At 36.5% G+C, this 25,137-nt stretch overlaps 1 protein-coding gene across 1 annotated transcript in view; it reads right to left on the bottom strand.

The window, feature by feature from the left end:
* The window catches only part of PSEN1 (presenilin 1), a 72,232-nt gene that overhangs the window by 17,429 nt on the left and 29,666 nt on the right, over positions 1-25,137 (bottom strand). Inside the window, exons 5-9 of the mRNA XM_044664930.1 lie at positions 20,267-20,334; positions 18,254-18,474; positions 14,976-15,074; positions 5,711-5,797; positions 3,271-3,447 (exon numbers count right to left, since the gene is read on the bottom strand). Coding sequence (XP_044520865.1) covers positions 3,271-3,447; positions 5,711-5,797; positions 14,976-15,074; positions 18,254-18,474; positions 20,267-20,334 — 652 coding nt within the window. The remainder of the gene's footprint in view (positions 1-3,270; positions 3,448-5,710; positions 5,798-14,975; positions 15,075-18,253; positions 18,475-20,266; positions 20,335-25,137) is intronic.

The following is a 25,137-nucleotide window of genomic DNA, read 5'->3' as shown; positions in this document are numbered from 1 at the left end:
TGGAGGGGATGTGGCAAAATTGGGACATTAAGGCATTGCTGGTGGAGCTGTGAACTGATCCAGCCATTCTGGCTGGCAATTTGGAATCGTGCTCAAAGGGCTATAAAAGAATGCCTGCCCTTTGATCCAGCCATACCATTGTTGGGTTTGTACCCCAAAGAGATCATAGATAAACAGACTTGTACGAAAACAGTTATAGCTGCGCTTTTTGTGGTGGCAACAAATTGGAAAAGGAGGGGATGTTCTTCAATTGGGGAATGGCTGAACAAACTGTGGTATATGTGGGTGATGGAATGCTATTGTGCTAAAAGGAATAATAAACTGGAGGAGTTCCAGGCGAACTGGAGAGACCTCTGGAAACAGATGCAGAGCGAAAGGAGCAGAGCCAGAAGAACATTGTACACAGAGACTGATACACTGTGGTAAAATTGAATGTAATGGACCTCTGTACCAGCAGCAATACAATGACCCAGGACAATTCTGAGGGATTTATGGTAAAGACGCTGCCCACATTCAGAGGAAGGACTGCAGGAGAGGAAACATATAAGAAAAACAACTGCTTGAACACATGGGTTGGGGTGGACATGATTGAGGGTGTGGACTCGAAACTACCACACCAATGCAACTACCAACAATTTGGAAATTGGTCTTGATCAAGGACACATGACAAAACTAGTGGAAATGTGCATCGGCCATGGGTGGGGGGAGTGTGGGGGGCGAAGGGGGAAAGGAGGAGCATGAATCATGTAACCATGTTAAAAATAAATATTAATGAATGTTTGGAAAAAAAAAACAAAAAAAACAAAAACAAAGGCTAGGCAAACTAAAAAAATACACTAGTGCAGTGATGGGCAAACTATGGCCTGCCCACCAGATTGGGAAGGGGGGGGGCCCTGAAATGTTCTATCCAGCCCCAGGACATTATTCCTAATCTGGCGAATACAATGAGTAGGATACAATACAATGATACTTCGAAAGAGTTGCCTTAGAAACAGACTGACAGATGAGCATTTCCTTTCCTTTGGCCCCCTCTTTAAAAAGTTTGCCCATCACTGCCCTAGTGAAAACACAATAGCATGAAGTTTATTTTCCTCTTAAGACATGGATAAATCCAACAAAAAGATAAACAAGAAGAAAACAATAGAACTGAATAATTTATTGTAAATACACAGATCTAATTGAATTGTGGTGACTTTTAAATGAGAATATTAAAGAATATATGTTCCTCAAAATCCTTCGGAACCTTTATGAGAACTGATCTTATACCAGGGCACAAAGGAATTATAAGCAAATGAAAAAATGGCAGAAATAATAAACATACTTTTAAAGATTGTAACAAAATAAAATAGTAATGAATAAAGGAAAGATGAACAAATTATACAGACCTACATAGAAACAAAGTAATGATATTATGAAAGATCAAATAAGAACAATGAATGCTGAACCTAAAGTTGATGGTACAATATACCAAAGCTTATGGGACACAATTAAAGCAGTCCTCAAAGTGAATTAATTTCTCTGAAATTTTGTAATAACAGAAAAAAAGTGATAAAATAACTCAGAATTCAATTAGAAATTGAAATTAAGAAAACAAATTAAGAACTCTAAAATGAATATAATGAATATAATTAAAGAATTCTGAAAATTAGAAAAATAAGAAATTTCAAAAGAGATTACAGAGCTAATAAAAGAGCTATTTTTGAAAAAAGTTAGTAAAATAGAAAACTACTAGTCAACAAAAAAATCATATGACCAAAATAAAAAATTAAAAGTTAAATTTCTAAGAATAGAGAATCATCAGAATCTACTATAAATAACTATATGCCCATAAAATTGACTTCAAAAAATCTGAAAAATATTTACTAAAACATAAAATATCTAAACCAATAAAATAAGAAATAGAGATTATCATCGATCTAATATAAGAAAAAAGAAATCAAGTAAGTTACGAATGAACAAGACTAAAAGACAAAACAAACCTCTAGGTTCACTGGATTTACAAATGAATTCTATCAAACATTAAAAAAGATTCTCCAAAAATTTTTCTTAAACACTGAGACAGAAGGCACTACCAAATTCCTTTTCTGAAAGAAATTATTTCAATATCAAAATTAGGAAGAATAAAAGGTAGGAAAGAGTATAATAACTCATTGGTGAACCCTGATACAAAAAGTAGAAACAAAATGGATTTTTAAAAAAAGAAGATTAAGAAATCTGGACTGACCAAAGAAATTACCAGAATATGATTCCCCTCAACCCCCAGCAAAGGTACTTTATATAATTTACTATTTTTACAAACATCATATATCTTAAATGCATTCTATATATTTTATATTTACTTATCTGTATACAAAGTTTTCCCCTCTTTCTTGAGGGCAAAAACTGTTTCCTTTTTTGGTAGTGATAGTACCTGGCATGTAGCAAGCAATTAATTATTATTGAATTGACTCTGGTGACTGCAGAGAGCAAAATACCAGTGAAGTATAAAAAAGATAAAATTTCTTTAATGCTGAGTTTGCAAACTTAAACTCACAAAGAGATGGTGAATGCTATACACATAGCTATTTGCATTTCTGATATTTTAAATTTGTTTTCCTTAAAACTAATGGAATATCTTTATCTAAAAGCCATAAAAATATCAAAGAGTGATATAAATCCAAAGACTGATAGAAAAGAAATATATCAATGAACAAACTGCAGCCACAAGCAACAAAAAGGGCAAATAGCAAAATTCTCTCTCTTCTAAAACAATTGTTAATTAACACCACACTTGTAAAAACTAATTTAATATACATCTGAGGGTAAAGGGCAGAGTTTGGCTAATTTATCAGATCAGCAATGTGAAAAGCACTAAGCTACTATTACAGGTAGTTACTTAACAGTAAACTATGGGGCTGCCAGGTGGCTCAGTGAATAAAGAGCCAGGTCTGGAGGTGGGAGGTCCTGGGTTCAAATATGGCTCAGACAACTTGTGTGATCCTGGACAGGTCACTTTACCCCAATTACCTTTTACTGCTCTTCTGTCTTAGATCTGAAACCTAGTATTGATTCTAAGACAGAAGGTCAAGATTTATTTAAAAAAACAAACAGCAAACTATTATTCAGAAACAGCCTGCATCATTGGCCAAGCCTCTTTAGCTTTTTCAGAAAAACAGGCCCAATATCTGGGCAGCTACATTATTACTCTTATTTAAATGATTCCTTTGGAGGCATTGCCAAGTGTCCTGTTTGAGACTTACAACTTCCCCAATTAAGGGGGCAGATACATACTTTCCTCAGGATCCTCAGACAGAGTAGAAACTCCTGCAGGAATCTCTTGCACAGCTGCTCTAGATGCTGGTGTAGAATGGTGGTGCCCCAGATTACGGTCCCTCTGAGCTTCCCACTCTTCACTGAAACCACCATCATCACTGTCAGTAACATTGCTGGAGTTCTGGTTTGATGGAGCTTTAGGGAAAAACAGTTGCCAATAATTAGAGCTTTAATATCTCTGATGCTTCTTCAGGTCAGTGATGACAACTACGTAGTAAGAGTCAACAATTTTTGTTCTAAACTGGCATCTAAGCTTAGGCTTCAGTATGAGAAAGACAATTTATTTTTTTTTTATTTTTTTAAACCCTTAACTTCTGTGTATTGATTGGCTCCTAGGTGGAAGAGTGGTAAGGGTGGGCAATGGGGGTCAAGTGACTTGCCCAGGGTCACACAGTTGGGAAGTGTCTGAGGCCAGATTTGAACCTAGGACCTCCAGTCTCTAGGCCTGACTCTCAATCCACTGAGCTACCCAGCTGCCCCCAGAAAGACAATTTCTTGTTAACTTTTAAAACACAATTTGTAGATAAAGGAGGTTTTTAAAATTTTTATATTTATCAACACATTTCCCATTCATCGGTTCAAGTTTCTTTCTATACTGCCTAACCTACTAATCAATAATTCTAAAGAAGCAGAAGTAGCTCACCTGACCTAAATTAAAGATTGAATAGATCCAGGAAACTAAAAGAAACTGTTAAGGAGAAAATGCAAATAATATGTTTAGATTAGATTAAATTATGAATTTAGTTATGAATTCCATGAGGGCAGAGAGCAAGGATAATTTTATATCTATATGGCCCCCAGTGATGAGGACCCCAGTATCCTGGAGCATCATGCATTGTACATAAATGAATGAATAATGGGAAACATTGATATTCCTATGACTTTTATTAAACCCTCTTATAGAGACTGCCTATGGATAATAGGCCATTTTCATGGGATAATTTTTAAAAAGGGAACTTTTTTTTTTGCCACTTTATCAGTGATACTAGTAAACTTAATTAATGACCACAGACAGGAAAAGAGGAAAAAAAAATAGCTCCATGTGTGGGTTTTTTTTTTAAGCTTCCAGAACTATACACAAGCACCCCAACAAGGCAACAGGCATGAGCGGTCTCTTATCTTTCTTTTTTTGCCCATTTCCTTTCTCTTGAGCTCCTCTGCTCTTTGTAAGTCTGATTCCACAGAATGATTAGGTCAGGTTTGAAAATGGTCACTGACTCATGGTGAAAAATGCTTTATGGGGGTCAAGTAACTACAAAAGCTGATTTTAAATAATTTTTATAATTATGGGCAGCTCTAGATGGGAGAATGAATCATAATTATTTTATGGGCATTAACATGTATATGGTAAAAATCAGTTTAATGGTTACTTCATAGTATATTTTTGAAATGTTTATCACATTATAATGTTTGGAACTTTTTATATAGGTCAAAGTGATTAAAAAATAGCTACATGGTAGGTATTCTAGAAGATAACTCTATTTACAGCCTGTATCAGATTTTTCCTGATAAGGAAAACAATTTTTTCCCCATTAGATTAGATCATATCCTTATATCTGAGCATTACATCACTTCCCTTAGCGATCCAGAAATGTCTATACTAGGGAAAATGTTGCTTAAGAGCAACCAAGTAAATCACCAACATGCATCACTTAATATTCAGTATAAATAAGAGGTATTTCCTTGTAGAGGGTGGAAATACAAGTAAAGATGAAAATAGTAATAATCAATTTTGTAATAAGACAGTATCCAAGGTTCCTTTAAGAAGATGGTTCCCCAATTATCTTTGCCACTGGATTAGCGGTGTGGTGTACAGAGAAGAGGGGTTTACTTCAAAAACTACACTTGAATTCCATTGCCTTTTTCTTTTCATTATCCTTTTCCCATAGTGACCTCTTCAGTATAATAAGTGAATCTAGAGGGCAAAGACTATTTTACTATAATGTGAAGGGATCTCAAGATACATACAGGAAAATTACTACAAGTAAGATCCCGTTATTCTCTTTAACTAGCACAAAGCAACAAGATATTCAGGCTATCATCTTCACCCTTACTTCTAATTCTAGCCTGATGTCAGCACTTTCTCCCTTAGCAATCTTGTTTCCTAAGGAACAAAGACTTAGGACCCAGATATATGTGAGCAGAAATGCTTTCTCCAGGCACTTGAATCCTGACTTAGAATTTCCTAAGATTATTCCCATAGATTTTCCCTAAGTCATTTACCTCCCTCCCATGATACATTCCTCTTCTTTTTTGAAGATTTAAAAAGGTGGAAAAGATTCTGTGGTTATATATTCAACTTGAATTTTTCTCAATATTGGTGCATTGTTCTGCCCTAAGATGACAATTTAACTAGAAAGCTAGAAAAAATGAACATGCAAACAAAAGTTTCTCCTACTTTGTGCATTGTAGTTAGAATTTTTAGAAACTCTCCTTTGAGCTTCTGGGTCTCCTTCTGCCATGTTCACCAACCATACCATTGTTGCTGTTGGAAAAAGAAGAAAGTCTAAATAAGTATTTCAAGCAAAGGTGTCATGAGTCGACATCAAAATATCATTTTGCTACTGAAATCACCAATTTTCTTTCATCGCCTCTCCCCTCAAATCTTATTAGTAAATACTCAGGAAACTAAGGATAGAGACTTCTTAAAAGCAGAAAACTGTTCTTTTCAGGTTGATAAGACAAAGAAATAAGCCTGACATTGAACATTTTGCTGTGGCATTCAAATGGCAGCCACTTTAAAGACATTACTTATCATAATAAGAATTCCCTGAAAATTACCAGGAAAACAACAGAATTGCAACTAGTTGGACTAGCTGACTGGCCCTAAAATAGTTTTAACTCACTCTGGCAAGTTGACTCTCTGGAATTATACTTTAAGGCAAAACTAGCTTCATGAAAGTTGATAAAAAGCATTACAAAAGAAACTTATACTATATATTCATTTCCTTCCCATCACACATAAGGTCAAGCTTCTTCAATAATTCCAAATTATGTTGTGGACATAGTAAAAAAAAATTTTTTTAAGGGGCTAAAAGCATTGTATACAAATGTAAATATCAGGTTAAAATATCACTTAGAGAAGAGTAAATTGTCAATTTCTTGGACCCAAATAAAAATTTAGTATTAAAAAAAATCATGTTTTTGTTCACGGAAGTCATGTACAACTAAGGGCTAGTCATTTTCTCTCTAAGATTGCAGTAGCTACAAAATGAAAGTGCTGACAATGAATTTTTCTAAAGTCCCTTTCAACCCTAAAATCCTCTGAATGATTTTATAGGCTACTTCTAGGTTTTTACAGCTAATACCACTGAGTCATAAACAAATTCGCAATTTGATAGTTCTAAAAATCTTAAACCCTCAGCCACCGGAGCATATAAAAGTCAGTGACTAAGTTATATTTGCTGTTAAAAGGAGAGTGCTAATAATAAGATTATGGGTCTGATTCCTATTAAGAGTCAAGTGGCTTTAGTTTGTTCCAGGACTAGTCCAAATTACATCTTTTTTCTTTTAAACTCCTTACTTTCTGTCTTAGAAACAATAGTATCAGTTCCAAAGTAGAAGAGCAGATATTGTTACTGATACATCATAAGAAAAACATCTACCTTAAAGTACTACAAAAATACTAACAATCACTACATATAATATACACACAAGTGAAAAAAGTAATTAGAAACATAATTTGCTGTAGGTAAAATGAACATAAATATATCAAATTCCTTCCTCCTTCCCTCCCCCCCATGTCATGTACCACTATAACTGGGAAATAAGCACCAGCAGCAACTGACTCTACTCCAAACACAGCCAGGGGCTTTGAACAAAGCTTCTCAATAGCTGTGTGTCGGCTGCCTCAGATGGAAGAAAGACATAATATGATTCAAATTTCACGTGTACTTTTTGGAGGTATCAGACAGGATTTCTCTGGTGCAGTCCCCTCTCAGGGAAGAGACTCCCTTCATCAGTGAGGACAGGCCCCTGATCTCTAGTTATTGCCTCACAATGTGCTTGGAGCTCTAAGAGATGAAATCATTTGTCCCAGCTCCGATGGCCAGTGTCAGAGGTGAGACGTGAATCCACATTTTCCTGACTGCACAGCCAGCTCTCTTATCTACTGTACAACATGACCTCTCTATATTACTCTACTCTATGATTATCATTTAAAAAACCAGTAAATTTCTTGGAAAAAGGTTTTCAAAAAAAGCTCACATTAAAACCAGTGGAAATGTGCATCGGCCATGGGTGGGGGGGGAGTGCGGGAGGTGAAGGGGAAAGTAGGAGCATGAATCATGTAACCGTGTTAAAAATGAATATTAATAAATGTATTAAAAAATTTTAAAAAGCTCACAATTGAAGAATCAGTGCTTAACTTACCCTTCTTTAACCTATCTACTCCTTATTAAATTAATATCGTAACATAAGCTGCAGAGCATTATAGTTATTCGGTATGTCATACTCCATTCCCTTACTAGACTATAAATTTTATGAAAGTAGGTATCATGCTTTAGCTAAACTCTCTCCTCTGCACACCATAGACAGTAAGAGTATGTTTAATAGCTAAACATGAGTCAGCTAACCTCATGTTCTTTTTACCCTGTTGGCATCATAAAGTAACCTGGAAAGTTACTGACCGAAGGACAGTATAACCAGAAATGAACAAGGCAGACAAAGACTGGTTCAAAAGAGGACAAATGGAAGGAAAAACAAAAATTACTACCCTCACAAGTATATAAATTTCTCTCTCAGCCTAATAAAGGCATTTCAGACTTGTAAGACTTTCTATATGCAAAGATATACCTGGTTTTGATTAGTCATCCAACAATATGGGTGAGGATACATTTCTATTATCAATATCTGAGAATCACCCTGAGTCTTTTTTTCAAAAATAGTATCTCTAGGAAGATACTCCTTCAGCACTTAGAGATCTTTCACAATCTGGTTCTAGCTAACCTTTCCAGTCTTATTCTACTTTATTCCTCTTCATGGACTCTACAATCCAGCCAGACTGATTAGTGGAGGCACATTAAGTGGCATAGCAGATACACCACTGAGCCTAGAATCAGAAGACTCAAGTTCAAATCCAACCTCAGCCCTTTACTAAGTGAGTCCATGGCTAAATCACAACCCATCTGCTTCAGTTTCCTTAACTACAAAATGGGGATAATAATAGCGCTTTACCTTCCAAGGTTTTGTGCAGATCAAATGAGATATTCATAGAATGCTTAATAGTGTGTCTGGCACATAGTGAGTACTTAATAGATGACTGTTCCCTTCCTCTCCCTTTCTCTTTTCATTGTTCTTCATACATTTCATCTGACATCATGCAGCCTTTTGTATAGACTCTCCCTCACTCCTGGAATACACTTTTTCCTCACATCCACCTCTTAAAATCCCTAATTTCCTTTAAAATTCAGCAAAACACCCTCCTAGATCAGGGGTCAGCAACATATGGCTCTCGAGCCATATCTGACTCTTTCGAGGGCCAGATATGGTTCTTTCTGCAGGAGCCATAAAGTCAATTTTTTTTCAGGTGCTGTTACAGGAGCTTACTGTGAGCACTGTACGGCTCTCACGAAATTACATTTTAAAAAATGTGTTGTTTATGGCTCTCATGGCCAAAAAGGTTGCCGACCCCTGTCCTAGATGAATCTTTCCTAATTGCCCCTGTATGCCAGTGCCTATTCTCTAACCCCACAATGACATTTTATGAATTTTATATTTTGAGGTATTTTATTTGTGTACGTGTCATTTCTCCTCTATAGAATATAAATTCCTTGAGGGCATGGACTATTATTTCATTTACGACTTTGATCCCCATCTTATACTGCCTAGAACATAGAAGGCACTTTTTAAAAACCTTGTTCATTGAGAAACGGTTACTATAAAACAGGGGTCGGCAACCTTTTTGGCCGTGAGAGCCATAAACGCCACATCTTTTAAAATGTAATTTCGTGAGAGCCTTACAGTGCTCACAGTGTGCGCTCCTGTAATAGTGCCTGAAAAAAAATTGACTTTATGGCTCCTGCAGAAAGAGCCATATCTGGCCCTCAAAAGAGCCAGATAAGGCTCGAGAGTCATACGTTGCCAACCCCTGCTATAAAACAAACTGAAAGCTCATTTTGTTTTGGAGTACTAAAAGTGGATTTTATTTTGGAGTACTAAAAGCTGTTTATCCATTTGGAGGGGAGGTTTGGGGATTGCCATTAGTCAAAAAAAGTGATGGTGCAGCATAGGAATAGCATTATGGCACAGTAGTAAGGGTAACCATATTTGGTGCCAGAAGACCCAAATTATATCTAAATTTGATACTTATTATCATGGGGATATCTGAAAAGTCAAGAGTAGGTATTCTTAAAGCAGCTAATATATAATGACACTGCTTGAAAACACTTTCAGATGAATGTTTATTAATATTAATGAAAAGTGCTAATCAATAATGCTGTCTTCTTATATTCTGTCAGAAAAAACCTGATCCCTCAATATTTGCTGTGTAATTCAGACTTGGAAGTCTAAGAGAAAAAAAGGCCTTTTAAAAAATCATGTTTGAACATGCTTGATAAACACTTAAAGTAAAATTTTTTTATTCAAATTTTTTTCAAATTGGGGTTGTTCAAACATGTTATATTATCCTGATATCTTTTCACAGATTTGAAACAAACTAAAAGTATGTGTTTGTGATTGATTTATTTTAATACCTACAAATATCATAAGTAAAGATTCATATCCTAATGTTCTTTAGCAGGAAATCAATCATTAACTCCAGAATCAGCCTTTTTACAGTTAAAATGAAAATAAGCATATCCTTTACAGGAAGTTCATAATTCAAAAGCAAAAGAAAAATCTTCGCATTCTCCATAGTGGTGGCCCTCAGTCTTTGACACTCTCAAGCCTCTAGTGCCATGCTGGTGAAACCTATGGCACACAAGCTGTAGGGGCCTGCTCCTTCCCCCCGCCCCTCCACCCCATTCTGAGGATATTTTTCACTTCACCTGCTCCTCTACCCAGCAGCAGCCCAATGGGAGCTCTCCCTCCTCTCCCCCTCCCCCACCCCCAGGGTAAGGGGGCAGCTCACACGCGATGTGAGGTTGTAGTTTGGTCACTTAGTCTCTAAAATGTTTGCCATCACTGCCCTAATGCAACTCCATCTGTTCTCAAATGATGATCTTGATTCCAACCTTATTAAGAGCAATACAATGTAAGCTCCCTCAATGTCCCATTTCTCATACCTCAAAAATCATTTCTACCTTGACCTACCTTTCTTTTCTCTGCTTTTGAGGAAGAAGTAACCTTCCTCCTTTCCAGGACTAACTTCTTCATCTGGTGAGACACTTATTCAATCCCTATTTGCCTCCTCTAGGACCCTGCCCCACTAAATTCTACCTGCTTTCTCAAGTGCTTATTTTCAATAATTTTCTCTCTATTGGATCCTTTCCTTCTGCCCACAAATGTAACATAATTAAAATCTCATCCTCACTAAATACAAGCTTTTCTTTCAACCTTGCTACCCTTCTTCCAGCTATTATTACAATCTTCTTCATCCCTTCATTGCCAAACTTCTTGAAAAAAAAATCTACATATGTTCTTTGACGTCCATCCACTGATTTCTTAACCTTTTAGAATCTGGATTCTGCCTATACCACTCTACTTTCTGTATGGTCACAGATGCCTTCCTAATGATAAAATTCAAAGGTCTCTTCTTAATTCTCATACTCTTTGACTTTTCTGTAGCATCTCACTGAGTTAATTCTTCTCCTCTTTTCTCAAATGCTCTCCCCCACTGGGTTTCTATGATATTCATCATCATCTTTGGATAATTCTGACTCCTTTGATGATACTTTTCCATTTCCTACTCCTTCAATGTAAGAGTTGCCTGAGGTTCTGTCCCCAGCCCTCTTTTCTGTAGTGAACTCATTAACTCCTACAACTTCAGTTATAATCTTTATAAGAATGATTCCTAAACTTGCTTCTTCAGGTCTGACCTCTTACCTAAGTTTCAGCCTTTCCAAATGCCTGCCAGACATTTTCCAGGTCCTTGAAACTCGTGAATTCCAATACTGAATTTATCGCCTACTCTTGCCAAACCAGTTCCTCTCCCTATTTCTGATAATGGCACTACTATTCTCCTGATCTCTCAGGCTCAGAGCATCAGGAGTTTCTCTGACTCCTCCTGATTCTCCAATCCATATACCAAATCAACTATTAAACCTTATTGATTCAATGTCCACCACAACTGGCATTTGTCTGCTTCTTTCCCCCTTTCTCACTGCTGCTGCTCTTGTTTAGGTTCTTGGTATCTTTTTTGGGCATCCCTGCAACAGGTTCCCAAGTGCCTTCAGTCTCTCTTTACCTCCAAATGTTGTTATAACGAGGAATCATGTCATTTGAAAGAAATAAGTTGCTTTGAGGATGGTGGGAGTGGGGAGAGGCAAGGTCTGAGGGGAGACTTAAAAGTTTTAGGTAGTGGAAGCCAAGTATCTCCAAGGAGGTAGGCTAGGTCCAAGAAAGACTACAATCCAAGGACTGGTCTTACTGCAAAAGAAAGCATGACTCAGAGGTAGACAGATGACAGTAACAAATACCTATATAGTATGTATAACTTTATGAGGACATGATAATGCTAAGTGATGGTGGGTCTAAAAATGGTAACCAAGGAATATACCAATTCTCCTTCTTAGTCCTGAGTATTAGGGACTGCGATATAGTATCTTCAGAAGAAAGCAAGATTTCAGAAAAAAGTAAAAGGCTGAAAGAATATGAAAATACTCTTTGACCCTACAATACTACTACTGGGTCTGAATCCCAAAGAGAACAGAGATAAGGAAAAGGGACATACTTATATAAAACATTTTTAGCAACTTTTTTTTTATGGTGGCAAAGAATTGGAAACTGAGGTATCGTCCATCACTTGGGGAATGGCTGAACAAATTATTGTATGGTTGTAAAGGAATACTATTGCATCATAAGAAATGATGAACAGGACAAGCTATATGAACTGATGAAAAATGAAGTGAGTGGAAACCAGGAGAAAAACACAGTGTAACAGAAATATTATATGATGATCAACTGTGAAGGACTAAACCATTATCAGCAAAGCAAGCTTCCAAGATAACCACAAGAGAACTCATGATGAAAAATCCTATCCACAGCCCAGCATTATTGGAGTTTGATTGTAGATCAAACCATGGCATCTTCCACATTATTTCCTCTATGAGTTTTTTATTTTATGTGTGATATATGTCTTCTAGCACAACATGAGCAATATGGAAATATTTTTATAGAAACTTTTTTATGTAATAAATTTCCACATAAGTTTTCCAAAATTACATGATCAAAACTGTCTCCCTTCCTCCCTTTCCTCCCCCTCCCAGAGCTGGCAAGTAATTTGATCTGAGTTATACATGTATCATCATGCAAAACATTTATTTACATACTGTTCATTTTTTTAAAGAAAGTAATCATGGGGGCAGCTGGGTAGCTCAGTGGATTGAGAGCCAGGCCTAGAGACAGGGAGGTCCTAGGCTCAAATCTTGACTCAGACACTTCCCAGCTGTGTGACCTTGGGCAAGTCACTTAACCCCCATTGCCTAGCCCTTACCACTCTTCTGCCTTGTAGCCAACACACAGTATTGACTCCAAGATGGAAGGTAAGGGTTTTAAAAAAAGAGAGAACGAAAGAAAGTAATCATATAAAATAAAAATCCCTAAATAAACAAATGAAAAATCTCATGCTTCCATTTGCATTCCAACTCCAACCATTCTTTCTCTGGAGATGTATAGCATTCTTTGTCATTAGTCCCTCAGAACTGTCCTGAATCATTGTATTGCCGAGAGTAGCTAAGTCTATCACAGTTGATCATATATATTGCATGAAAACCCTATATAACCTATATCAAACTATTTACCACATTGGGAGGGGTAAAGGAGAGGGAAGGAGAAAATCTGAATCCTAAAATGTCACAAAGAAACAATTGTCAAAACAGGTAACTGGAAAAGAGAGAGACAGACAGGCAGATAGACAGATAGATAAGAAAAAAAATTGGGGATGGGGGAGGGGGAGAATGTGGAAGGAAAAAATCCAGGACTTAGATCTAGGAGGGACTGTGAAGTTGTCTAGTCCAACTTCTTCATTTTATGGCTGAAAAAACTGAATTCCAGAGAGAAAAAAATGCAATGTATGTTATCTTCACATCACATAACTAGTTAAGGAGGAAATTTCTGACTAAATCCAGTGACCTTTTCAATAAAAGGTTCTAGGGAGCATTGTAGAAAGAGGGAATGGAGAAGGCTAGTGACATGAAGGAAGGCAAAGGCCAAGGTTACTATCAGTTAGAAGAAGGTCACTAGGCAAGATGGTTGGAGTTGTAGCAACCTGCCTTTGCCAATGATCTTGCACTGCCTCTCATGGAGTCTTTTAAGACTCAGTGCAAATCTCACCTTCTACAAGAGGCTTTCCCCAGTCCCTTTTCTCCATTGCTCATACTTTTTCTTCAAGATTAACACCTATTTACACTTTATGTATTTTGTGTCAACTTCATTACCACAGAAGCTCCTTGAGGGAAAGGACCATATTTCTGCCATTCTTCATATCCTCAGTCCTCAGAAGAGTGCCTGGCCCATAATAAGTGTGAAGAAATGTTTGCTGACTAACTGAATGACTGGGTATCTAGGAAGAGTTACTCATAGGATGGAGACAGGAAAAGAAATACTTTCCATCCCAGTAAAGATACCCCAAGAGACAAGGTAGATGGCCATAAAATACTGGCAGAAAGGGAAAGGGGAAGCCACATGATGGGAGGAGAAAGTGTCAAAAGATCAGGCTGGCACTTCCTATGTCCAGTAAGAAAAACTGGAGCCCTGGCATGAGGGATATAGCTCTGGTTACTCTATACTAGTTCTGGATCTGACTCCAACCTAAGGCCATACACATTACTAGGATAATCCTTCTAGAGCTGTGATAGCAAACCTATGGCATGTGTGCCAAAGATGGCATGCAGAGATCTCTCTGTGAGCATGTGCCACCAGAATTAGTTACTAGAAAGGCAGAGGAACTTGGACAGAGTTGCTCTACCCCCCCGCCCCATTGCACCTCCCACCCCTCTGCCTAGCACCCAGTGGAAGTGTACCTGGGCCACTCCCCTCACTTTCTCTCTCCCCAGTCTGGGGTAAGGGGGAGGCAGCCCTTGGTCTCTAAAAAGTTCACCATCACTGTTCTCTAGAGGATATCTCTGACCAGATCATTCTCATGCTTTAAAAACAAAAAATCTTTAGTGGCTACAATATAAAGTCCAAATTCCTTCACTTACACTCCCTCCCAGGTTTAAGTCTACTATCTTAAGATTAGCTATCGGATCGCCTAATCCAACTTCTAATTTCACAAATGTGGAAAATGAACAATAGAGCAGTGATATGATTCATCCAAGGTCACACAGGCTGTAAATAATAAAGCCCATGTCTCATGTCTATAAATCTAGTGCTCTTTCTAAGCCATTTCTTAAATAAATCGCCACCAGAAAATAAATAAATAAATCATTAGGTCAAGGACCTAATTGTGCAGCAAACAAAGGGATCACCACACAATTATAAGTTAAAGTTGAAGAAATCACTGTGATGACAATAATTGGATTTCTTTGTCCTCTCAAGGGTGACTGCTATTATGAAATACTTACAAGAGTAAATAAGAGCTGGGAAGAGAGTTTCATTTCTTTCCTGAGCTGTTTCAACAAGCATACGTAGTGGACCTTTAGGACACAAAACTGCCACCAAATCTGGAAGAAAAAAAAAAGAAAAAAGAATATGAATCACAATGCTGAGGTACCACCTCACACCTATCAGACTGACCAATATGACAGTAAAGGAAAGTGATAAATATTGGAGGGGATGTGGCAAAATTGGGACACTAATGCATTGTTGGTGGAATTGTGAAGTGATACAACCATTCTAAAAGGAAATTTGGAACTATGCCCAAAGGGCTGTAAAACTGGGCATACCCTTTGATCTGATAATACCACTACTGGGTCTGTATCCCAAAGAGATCATAAAAATGGGGGAAAGGACTTATTTATATAAAAATATTTATAGCAGGTTATTCTATGGTGGCAAAGAATTGGAAATTGAGGGGATGGCCATCAATTGGGGAATGGCTGAACAAATTGTGGCATACGTTGGTGATGGAATACTATTGTGCTATAAGAAATGATAACCAGATGATTTCAGAAAGAACTGGAAAGATCTTCATGAACTGACACAGAGTGAAATAAGCAGAGCTGGGAGAACATTGCACACAGTAACAGCAATATTGTATGATGATCAACTGAAAACTTGGCTACTCTCAGCAATGCAATGATTTGAGACAATCCTGAAAGACATGATGGGGAATGCTGTCCATCTTCAGAGAAAGAACTGTTGGAGTCATCTTTCACATCAGTGTATTTATGGTTTTATTTTGAGGTTTTGGTCTTATATGAGTGTGCTCTTACAACAATGACCAATATGGAAGTGTGTTTTGTATGATAATTAAAAAAAAAATACTATGAATCACACTGCCTACAAATTGGGGTAAATTGCGGGGAGGTGGGGAAGAGAAACCTAGGTATGACACCCAAGTGTCTCTTAATAGGAGGTGAAGGTCAGAGGTGAAAATGACCCCCAAATAAGCAATCAATAAAAGAATATCTATAAATGTTCTGTTTTGGGGCTGACCTCACCATGCTTATTCTATAGTATGCAGAATCAGCTGGGCTCTATGAATAAACTTTCCTATCTTGTAAGAAAAAGACAGTGATGATAACAAGATTTTTCCCTTCTCCAAAAATTGTATTATAAATAGAAATAGGTCAGTGAGTTGTTTCTCACAAAAAGATCAAACAATCAAAATGTAAAATATGAAATTAATGTCCTGAGAAGATTCTGAGAAGGGTTTTGTTTGTGCTTTTCAAGACTATAAAGAACAGAATAAAATGGCTTAGACCTTCTTCCTTTTTTTTTTCTAATTTTATATATTAAGTTATGGTTCTTGAAATTAGAGGTCCATGGATCTAGAAGAAACAAAAGAAATAGCACATAATGAAATCTTGTGATTTCTACAGCTAAATGACTAGTAGAACACAAGAGGCCTTAATGAATAAATAAAAGCACTAAGTATTTACTCCATGTTTCAAGTTATAGGGATACAAATACAAATATGAAACAGTGAGTTCAAGAAGTTTACATTCTTATAGGAGAAACAACATATTTATGGTGATTATAGCCAAGGAAGGAAATTATGGCCTGGGAGGTGAAGATGTCAAGAGGAATAATAGAGCAGTCAACTGACATACACTCTAAAGAATTTGGTTCTCAAAAAAGTATGAGACCAATAAATGTCAAGCAACAATGAATTGATTGTACAAAGTCATAGCGATGGAGCTAGAAGCAAATTTTTCATAATTCATTCCAAACCACTATATTATTCTCTGTATTTCCTCAATGTAATCCAAAATTCAGTGCATCAAAATTTTTGCCAAGTAACAGTTTTTTTATTTATTATTTTTTTTTAACCTTTAACTTCTGTGTATTGGCTCCTAGGTGGAAAAGTGGTAAGGGTGGGCAATGGGGGTCAAGTGACTTGCCCAGGGTCACACAGCTGGGAAGTGTCTGAGGCCGGATTTGAACCTAGGACCTCCAATCTCTAGGCCTGGCTCTCAATCTACTGAGCTACCCAGCTGCCCCCCCCAGTAACAGTTTTTAAAATATAAAGTTCAATCATATAACTCCAGAAAACTAATGTGGAAATATGCCATTAAAATAAAATAAATAAATAAAGGTAAAGTTCAAACTATCTAGAGGGATGGGAACTCTTACAAGAGATCTTGTGCTTTGGAGTATCCACTGACTCCAAGGAGGCAGGAAAAAGGAATCCTATGCCTTCCCATTTTCAGCACAACCTTATCACTAGATAAAGGAAAAGAGGTCTGTCCCATTGTAAAAAGCAGCCCTTTCTAGCCTTCTATAGAGTTGTACCATTGATTATGTGAAATACCATCCTTCTTGAAGTGTGAAAACATTTCTTAAATTAAACTATATTAAAATTAGTTCTAGCTTAAGAATTTGAGAACTTCTTGACATTCTTTGTGATAACTCATCAGTTTAAACTCAAAAGCAGAGTTGAAAAGCCCTGTTCTAATGCCAAGTATCTTTTTTTTTTTTTTCAGAAGCTCAAAGCACTTCAAAGATATTTATCAGTTTCTTCGGCACACAAGGGAGGAAGATAAATGGCAAAGGGTAATATTGATTCAGTGAAGTAGAAAGGCAAAAAGGGGGTATAAGACTTCCCAATTATACCAAGGATGTCTTAAGTTTGAGGATGAAAATGACAGTTCTTACTTTCAGGTCTAATTTCATTTTTTGTAGATCTAGTCTGTGCCTGAGTGCAAGAATCATGCTGTTTGAGGTCTACTTTAAAACAAACAATGCTATATGAGCTACTCTATAAAAAGGTGATAGTAGAATAATAACAAAAGTGCATATGCTGGATAAAATGCCGAAGCAATAAAATGCTATTTCTATAGAGCCTTTCTTGTAAAGACTTTAAAATCCTTTACAAAATATAAAATCTCTTACTTTGAGGGTTGGCAAAATTAGAGGATAGATATTCATACAACAATTTTCATTCTTTCAGTTTCTGGCTTTTACAACTAACTTGTGGAATGAGTTACCACCACTGATAACATTAAAGTGAATTAATATTTACTGAACAAATATGGCATAAATTTAACATGTCAAGAAATTATGACTTCTTCCACGTGGGAAATTTCTCCACTGACACAGGCTGCAACCTGATTATTACTTAGAGGATAAGGCACACCATGTCATTTTTGTCCCCAAGTCAAAATTATAAACAGGAGGAGGACAGAACCAATCAAAGTAGAACCACCATAATGAGCAGTATATTCTTATAAAACTTTACCATATATTGAAATCACAGCCAAGATGAGCCATGCAGTCCATTCAGGAAGATACTTTATGAATACCAGAGCCATGAGGGCACTGATCATGATGAGATACGCTTGCTGGAGACGAAGAGGACCTTTCCAGTGGATGCAAATCATTCCTACCATGCCAAAATTCCAGATCATGAGTGCCAGAGTGATATAATCCATGGCAACATTGTAGGTTTTAAATACTTCACTGAAAAGCAGAGTTAAAAACAAATGGACAAAGATGTACTGAATAAGTGAAGAAAACAAAACACAATCACTTCCTAAAGGCAGAATATAATGTCATTAGGTCAGCCCTAAAAAGACAACTTATAGATTCACTATTAAAAAAAATTCAGACCTGTGATTTCATCAGTGTTGGATCATCTCAATGGGAAAATTCCCTTCACTCATATAAGCTGATAACACGTGTGCAATTAAACTCTTAGTTGCCAATTATATTCAGGGTGCTGAAAAAGCTAAGTGATCTGTTTACATAAATTTATATCAAGATGATCCTGAGTCAGAGGCAGGAGTTGAGCCCAAGTCTTCCTAACTCTAAAGCCTGTTCTCTTATTATTCTACCACAATGCTTCCAGGTTTCACCAAAGTAATAACTTTCTAGCAGAACATTCCTCCAAACTACATTAAAGAGTTCATTAACTCTGTAGTCTAGGTTTGGCTTACCTTTCTGTCAGATCTGTGATGAAATGATAATAAGGTCAAGGAAAAGAAAGACAAACCTCAATCTCCTCTGCTGAGGTTCATTTATCTGACTATTTACCATGGCAATCAGCTATAAACACTAGATAGTAACATACTGTGTTTGAGAGGAATGCTAGCAATCATGTGAATAACTATTTTCCAAGAACTTTGTTTCTTGTCCTTTCAGTTACCTGAGGTATCAGCAGAAAGATCAGCAATCATAAGGTCAGTCACACCAGAAGAGGGACAACTATATATAGTGGCATTCTTGGATTCTACTGAAGCATTATATTAGCTCTCAAAAGGAGAGGAAAGGAAAAACTCTAACTGAAAATTAAGTTCCTTGAGGCAAAGAGTGATTTAGAGGTTTTTTTTGTTTGTTTAGTTTTAAAGACTAAATTTCCCTAACTCATCAGGGCTGGAAATATAGGGGTTACTCAGAGACTGGTCCCACCCAATCAGTGCTAGAGCTCTGATCTTCTTTGGGTTGGTTTACCTTCTTTAGCTAAGCCCCTGCTCCTAAGGGCTGACACCCAATCATCTTGGCCCAGAGCAACTTAGACTCCTGAGCTCAAAAGAACTGCCAGCTTAGTTAGCCTCTTAGTTGGCCTTTTGGCAGGAATTATAGACATGCACCACTAAGTTCAGTCATTTTATCTCCTAGAATACCTAGGTCAGCACCTATAAATATAAAGTATTCAGTGGGAAACAAAATGATAAGAACTCAAATTTTCACCCCTTCTTTCTAAAAATTTCCTAGATAGTTTGAGGGCAATAATATCTTGGGATCTATAACCCAATCTTTAGTCTGATTCTTACATTGCTAGGGCTGGCCAGGTAGCTTATTACAATGGCAAAGATCATCCAGCCTTCCATTTTTTGACTGAATCTGAAAAGTACAACAAATTTGGAAAAGAAAGAGTAGTCCATAAAAGAACAGTCAAATTAAACTAACAGTTTAATGTACATTTTAAAATACAATAAAAAATTAAAAAAAAAAATAAAAATAAATGCATAAATAAATAAAATAATACAACCAAACCAGCAAAACCTAAGATGCATCAGTATGTCCATCAAAAGGAGGTAGAAAATAGCCAGGAAGGAACAGCCACTAGGAACACAGCTATAAACCACCTTATCAAAATTTTGAACTTGTTGGTTGGACCTTAAACAGACTCTCTCTCTTTGGAAATGACCATAACAAGTATAACTGAAAAACAATGTAGACGAACCTAAGTAAAGTCTACAAGGACAAACATAAAATTTCTGAAAAGTATTTAAGGCTTCTAGGTACTTACCCCAAATAAATGAATGAGAAGAAGAACAGCAGTAAAAGGGAGGAAATTATAAGCCAAGCATGGATCACCTGAAAAAGAAAGAAGTTCAATTTTAAAATGGTCAAACTAGAAATATTTATAAAAACTCATTCCATTCTTGCCTCAAAAAAACCTTAAAACCAGATTCCAAGTAAAAAATTGTATATGATGTCTATATACTATACTTGAGAGATGGCAGAATTTACATGTGCTAAAATCAATGTATACTTGCATGCAGTTTTTTGGTGCTAAGGATTTGGAACCAAACACTGTTAATTACATACAGGAATCTTAATGAGACAAATGGAGATTCTCTCCCTGGAGTTATATTTTTTTCCCTTCATGAACAGTAGAGTTTAAGAACTGGCCCTAAGATAGCAAATCATTAGCAGATGTACTGCATATCATTAAGACCAAAGATGGTAATGTTTGAAATATAGGAGTTTTATTTGATTTCTGAAATAAACCCAATGCATCACTGCAAATCTAAGTCAAAGGAGCATTCATTAAATGGATTGCTAAGCTCTACACATTACCAGGGCAATGATGGACTTCTGAACAAAACATATTAATGGGGCCAGTAAGCTACCAATTTAACAAAAGAAAAGTTTAAGGGCTGAAATCTCATTAAGACTTGCAATACATGAACTCTTAGCATATGGTTCAATAACAAACAATTATATTATGAACTCTGTGAAACATGTCTACCAGTCTATACAAAATTTATATAGCCCTCTGCAAACAAAGTACCTTACAAATCACTACTATCCATGCATTGTTTCTTAAATTCATGGTAGAATGATGCATGATTTGATTTTTTTATTCTAATAAGATGAAAAAACTTTTTCTTTCTTTTTTTTTTTTTTAAACCCTTAACTTCTGTGTATTGGCTCCTAGGTAGAAGACTGGTAAGGGTGGGCAATGGAGGGGTCAAGTGACTTGCCCAGGGTCACACAGCTGGGAAGTGTCTGAGGCTGGATTTGAACCTAGGACCTCCCGTCTCTAGGCCTGACTCTCAATCCACTGAGCCACCCAGCTGCTCCTGAAAAAACTTTTTTCAAAAGAAACAAAACCGATCACATTTTACATTACAAATCAATAGGCCTACTTAAGATAAATCTGGGGTTTCTTAAATATGAAGAAATCAAGAATAAGAGAGAGACAAGGAGAATCATTAAGTAATTTCCAAAGTATGACCGAAAATAGAATAGTGGTGACTTTATGCAGTCATTTTTTTAGACTACAGTTCTCTGCCAGGGGCTTGACTAGACAATTCTTTCCAACTGTTTCTAAAGATCAATTTTAATTTCAAAATTGGCCTAACTCTCAACTAGAACATCAAAATGTCATGCCTCTTCAGGAAAGCAATTATATTAATAAACTTTTGCAACTGCAATCTATAAAAAGTGTTTTTTTTTTTCAACTGAACTGTAACAAATGGCATGGGATCATGCCATTTTCATATCAGCTTTTTTCATACTCCACTTTTTTTCTTAAATTCTTCTTTCTTTCGTAAGGACATTACACAACCTTTTCAAAGACTCGTGTCTTTATTTGGTGGCTTTTAGAACAGGTCATGGCAAGTTTCTAAACTTCAGACTCAAACGCTCATATTTCATTTTACAATCCAGCCCACAATGTTTTGTTTCTCCAAAGTTAATTTTACTTAATAAAACCTAAACAAAGTTAGCTGCCAATATGAAAGTGTGCACTTCTGGCTGTATGCACATTTTCTTTAAGCAATCTGAAAATGTGTGGGCTGAAGGAGGAAAATTACAAAAAGAAAAAGGAAAAGGAAAAGGAAAAGGAAAAGGAAAAGGAAAAGGAAAAGGAAAAGGAAAAGGAAGAAGGGAAGGGAAGGGAAAAATCAGGATATACTTAATGTTAAAATCACTATTAGAAATAAAAGAATTCAGTTAGTTCAAGAACTAATAATCCAGTTTGTGGATTTATTTGGGTGCCTAAAACTTTTCCAGTCTGCATTGGCCATTTTTCTTTTCATTTATACGTACTCTAATGACACAGAGAAATGAAATTTAATTAGCCGATCTGTGTTAAAGGTACAAATACTGGATTGGGAGTCAAGAGACTTAAGACTGAAATCCCAAATATAGCCACATATTTTTAAGCAGTAAGATCGCTTCCCTAAGCTTCAGTTTATTTACAAAATAAGGAAGTTGGAATAGAAAGTTTCTAAGTTCCCACACAGCTATAAATCCTATAATCTGATCATAGGATTGCTATCCTTTCCAATTCTAACCTGGCAACTCTTTGATTGGCTTTAAAAAAACGTAGGATAGTGCTACTCAGCTCCTGACAGAGAGATAATAAATATAAAATGCAGAATAAGAGAAGCTTTTGGACACAGTCAATGTGCTTTTCTGGGCTATGCATATTTCTTATGAGGGGTTTCTTCTTTTCTTTGTTGTCGTGCAATTGGGGAGAGAATAGTAGAAGGAAAATCAGTAAAATGCTTGTAAAAAATGTTTTTAAATGATAAAAATTGGCACCAGAGAAGATGCAAATCCCTTCCTTATTTGCAAAGGAAGGGGCCTATGCAAGCAGAACTCTGTGTATACTGTTAGACTTGTTTAAATGTGTTGTTTAATTTTGTTCAACTGCTTCCCCAACCCACATACCCTTTCTTTTTTATTCTTAGGTACAAAGAACAGCTTTCTGGATAGAAAAAGGAAGAGGGATATATTTGGAAATGAAGATCATGTGAAAACAAAAAAATGCCAATAATTTTTTTAATTAAAAGCTATGATAGCAGCAGCAAGGGTTGAAATGCTTAGTCAAAATGAATTTTCAGATTATCTGCAGAATCCAAATATCTGTCTCACATAGCCAGAAGCAGGAAAGTTGGCAATACTGTTTTGATGGCCAGGAATTTCTTATTCATCCAATACTCTAATGGACCTTGATGATGGGGACATACTCTAATGATCCAGACTGTAATACAGCCATGCTTGACAATCCTGTGTGCTTCTTCTCCATGTTCTCTTGTAAATTTGACACCCATTATTTTGGGTAAACCTTCATCTCAATCTCTTGACAAATATCAAATATCAAAGAATTCGGGGGGAGGGGGGTGGTGCAGCTGGGTGGATCAGTGGATTGAGAGCCAGGCCTAGAGATGGAAGGTCCTAGGTTCAAATCTAGCCTCAGACACTTCTTAGCTGTGTGACTCTGGGCAAGTCCCCATTGCCTAGCCCTTGCCACTCTTCTGTTTTATAATCAAGCATTGATTCTAAGATGGAAGTTTAGGGTGTGGGGGGGGAGGGGAAAGAGAGTGTGAATATATGGGTTATCATCCATCCCTCAAAATTAATCAATCAATCAACAAATATTTGCCAAGCATCTACTATGTGTCAGGCATTGCTGCTGAGTACTGGAGAGAGAGAAAAAGGCAAAAAACTGTCCTTGCCCTCAAGAAGCTTACAATGTAACCTACCCATGTAACTAGACTATCTTTTTTTTCTAGTCAGACATTTCTCTAATGAAATTTATTACTCAAGAAGAGTAATAGAAGTCCCAAGAAGAGAGTTGTTTTATTTGAATATTCAACATGGATTAGTTTTTTCATTTTAATCTGAACAATATATCCTAATTAAGATAGGACAATAAACCACTGGTACCCATATATCCAGTGATATATAGATTCTGATGCATTAGATCAGTGGTTCCCAAACTTTTTTGGCCTACCGCCCCCCTTCCAGAAAAAATATTACTTAGTACCCCCTGTCACATACTATCACCACCCCCTTACAGTTATTCACCACCCTCAAATGCACCTGTGGCCATCACCGCCTGCCTGGATCGCTGCAGCACCCACCAGGGGGTGGTGACGTCCACTTTGGGAATCACTGCATTAGATGATCAAAACTCATATTACTTGGTTAGTTAGAAATGCTATAAACTATCAACACTGAATGGTACCCACAGAAGCAGGCTATAGACACATTAGGCTAGCATAACATTTCTTGTGAATCCCAATGTTCTCATCATCAGTAATCAACTCCTTACATTTAGAAAGTGCTTTACTATAAAGTACTTTCATATATATATACACATATATATATATTATCTTATGTAATGAGAATAAAATGAGATAGAGATGTGCTAAATCAGGGTTTGTGAAAACAGGGATTAGAACTACATCATTCTAAATACCTACTTAATGTAGAGTCTATGGTCCCACTTAAGTAAAAAGATAAGCATTTTTTAAACTTTATCTTCTTTACCATCCATAGCCAGGTAATCACCAAAGCCAGAAAATGCATACTCTGCTGCAATTCTTGAGGCTACTCTTTCTCCCTATTCCCACAATCCTATTTCATTCTCTAAATTTTTCAACTTTTAGTTGCTATAGCTCAAATGATTCAAGATGATAGTAAATATGAGATGAGAGCAAACAGAAAAGAATACCTAAGCTCATCATTGTGAAGTTTTGACTGAAAAAAAGAACTAGAAACCATTGCAAGTTTTTGAGAAGAGTTGACAGTCAAAATTTTGCTTTTGGATAATTATTTTTGTTCTTAATGGGTTTCAAAATGTTTTTAATGGGATTCAAAAGAGATGATCTTCAGGCTTTCAAGAAAGTTACTTAATATACTAATGCAGAACTTTAAATATGAGAAATCTGGGATCTGAGATGGGATAGTGGGAATAGAGAGAAAAGAGTTTTTGGTTTTTGGTGATGTGAATGGCAAAGAACATGGAAAAATTGAAAAAAATTAACAAGACTATTAGTTGACAATAACTGAAAAACGGGAAAGTGTGTAAGTGTGGAGGAAAGGAAAGATATTGAGTTCAATCTCAGAGAGAACTTCAGATGTTAGCTGCAATCCAAG

This window comes from Gracilinanus agilis, chromosome 2 (genome assembly GCF_016433145.1).
Source record: "Gracilinanus agilis isolate LMUSP501 chromosome 2, AgileGrace, whole genome shotgun sequence".
Lineage (NCBI taxonomy): Eukaryota > Metazoa > Chordata > Mammalia > Didelphimorphia > Didelphidae > Gracilinanus > Gracilinanus agilis.
This window is presented reverse-complemented; position numbering and strand designations above follow the sequence as displayed.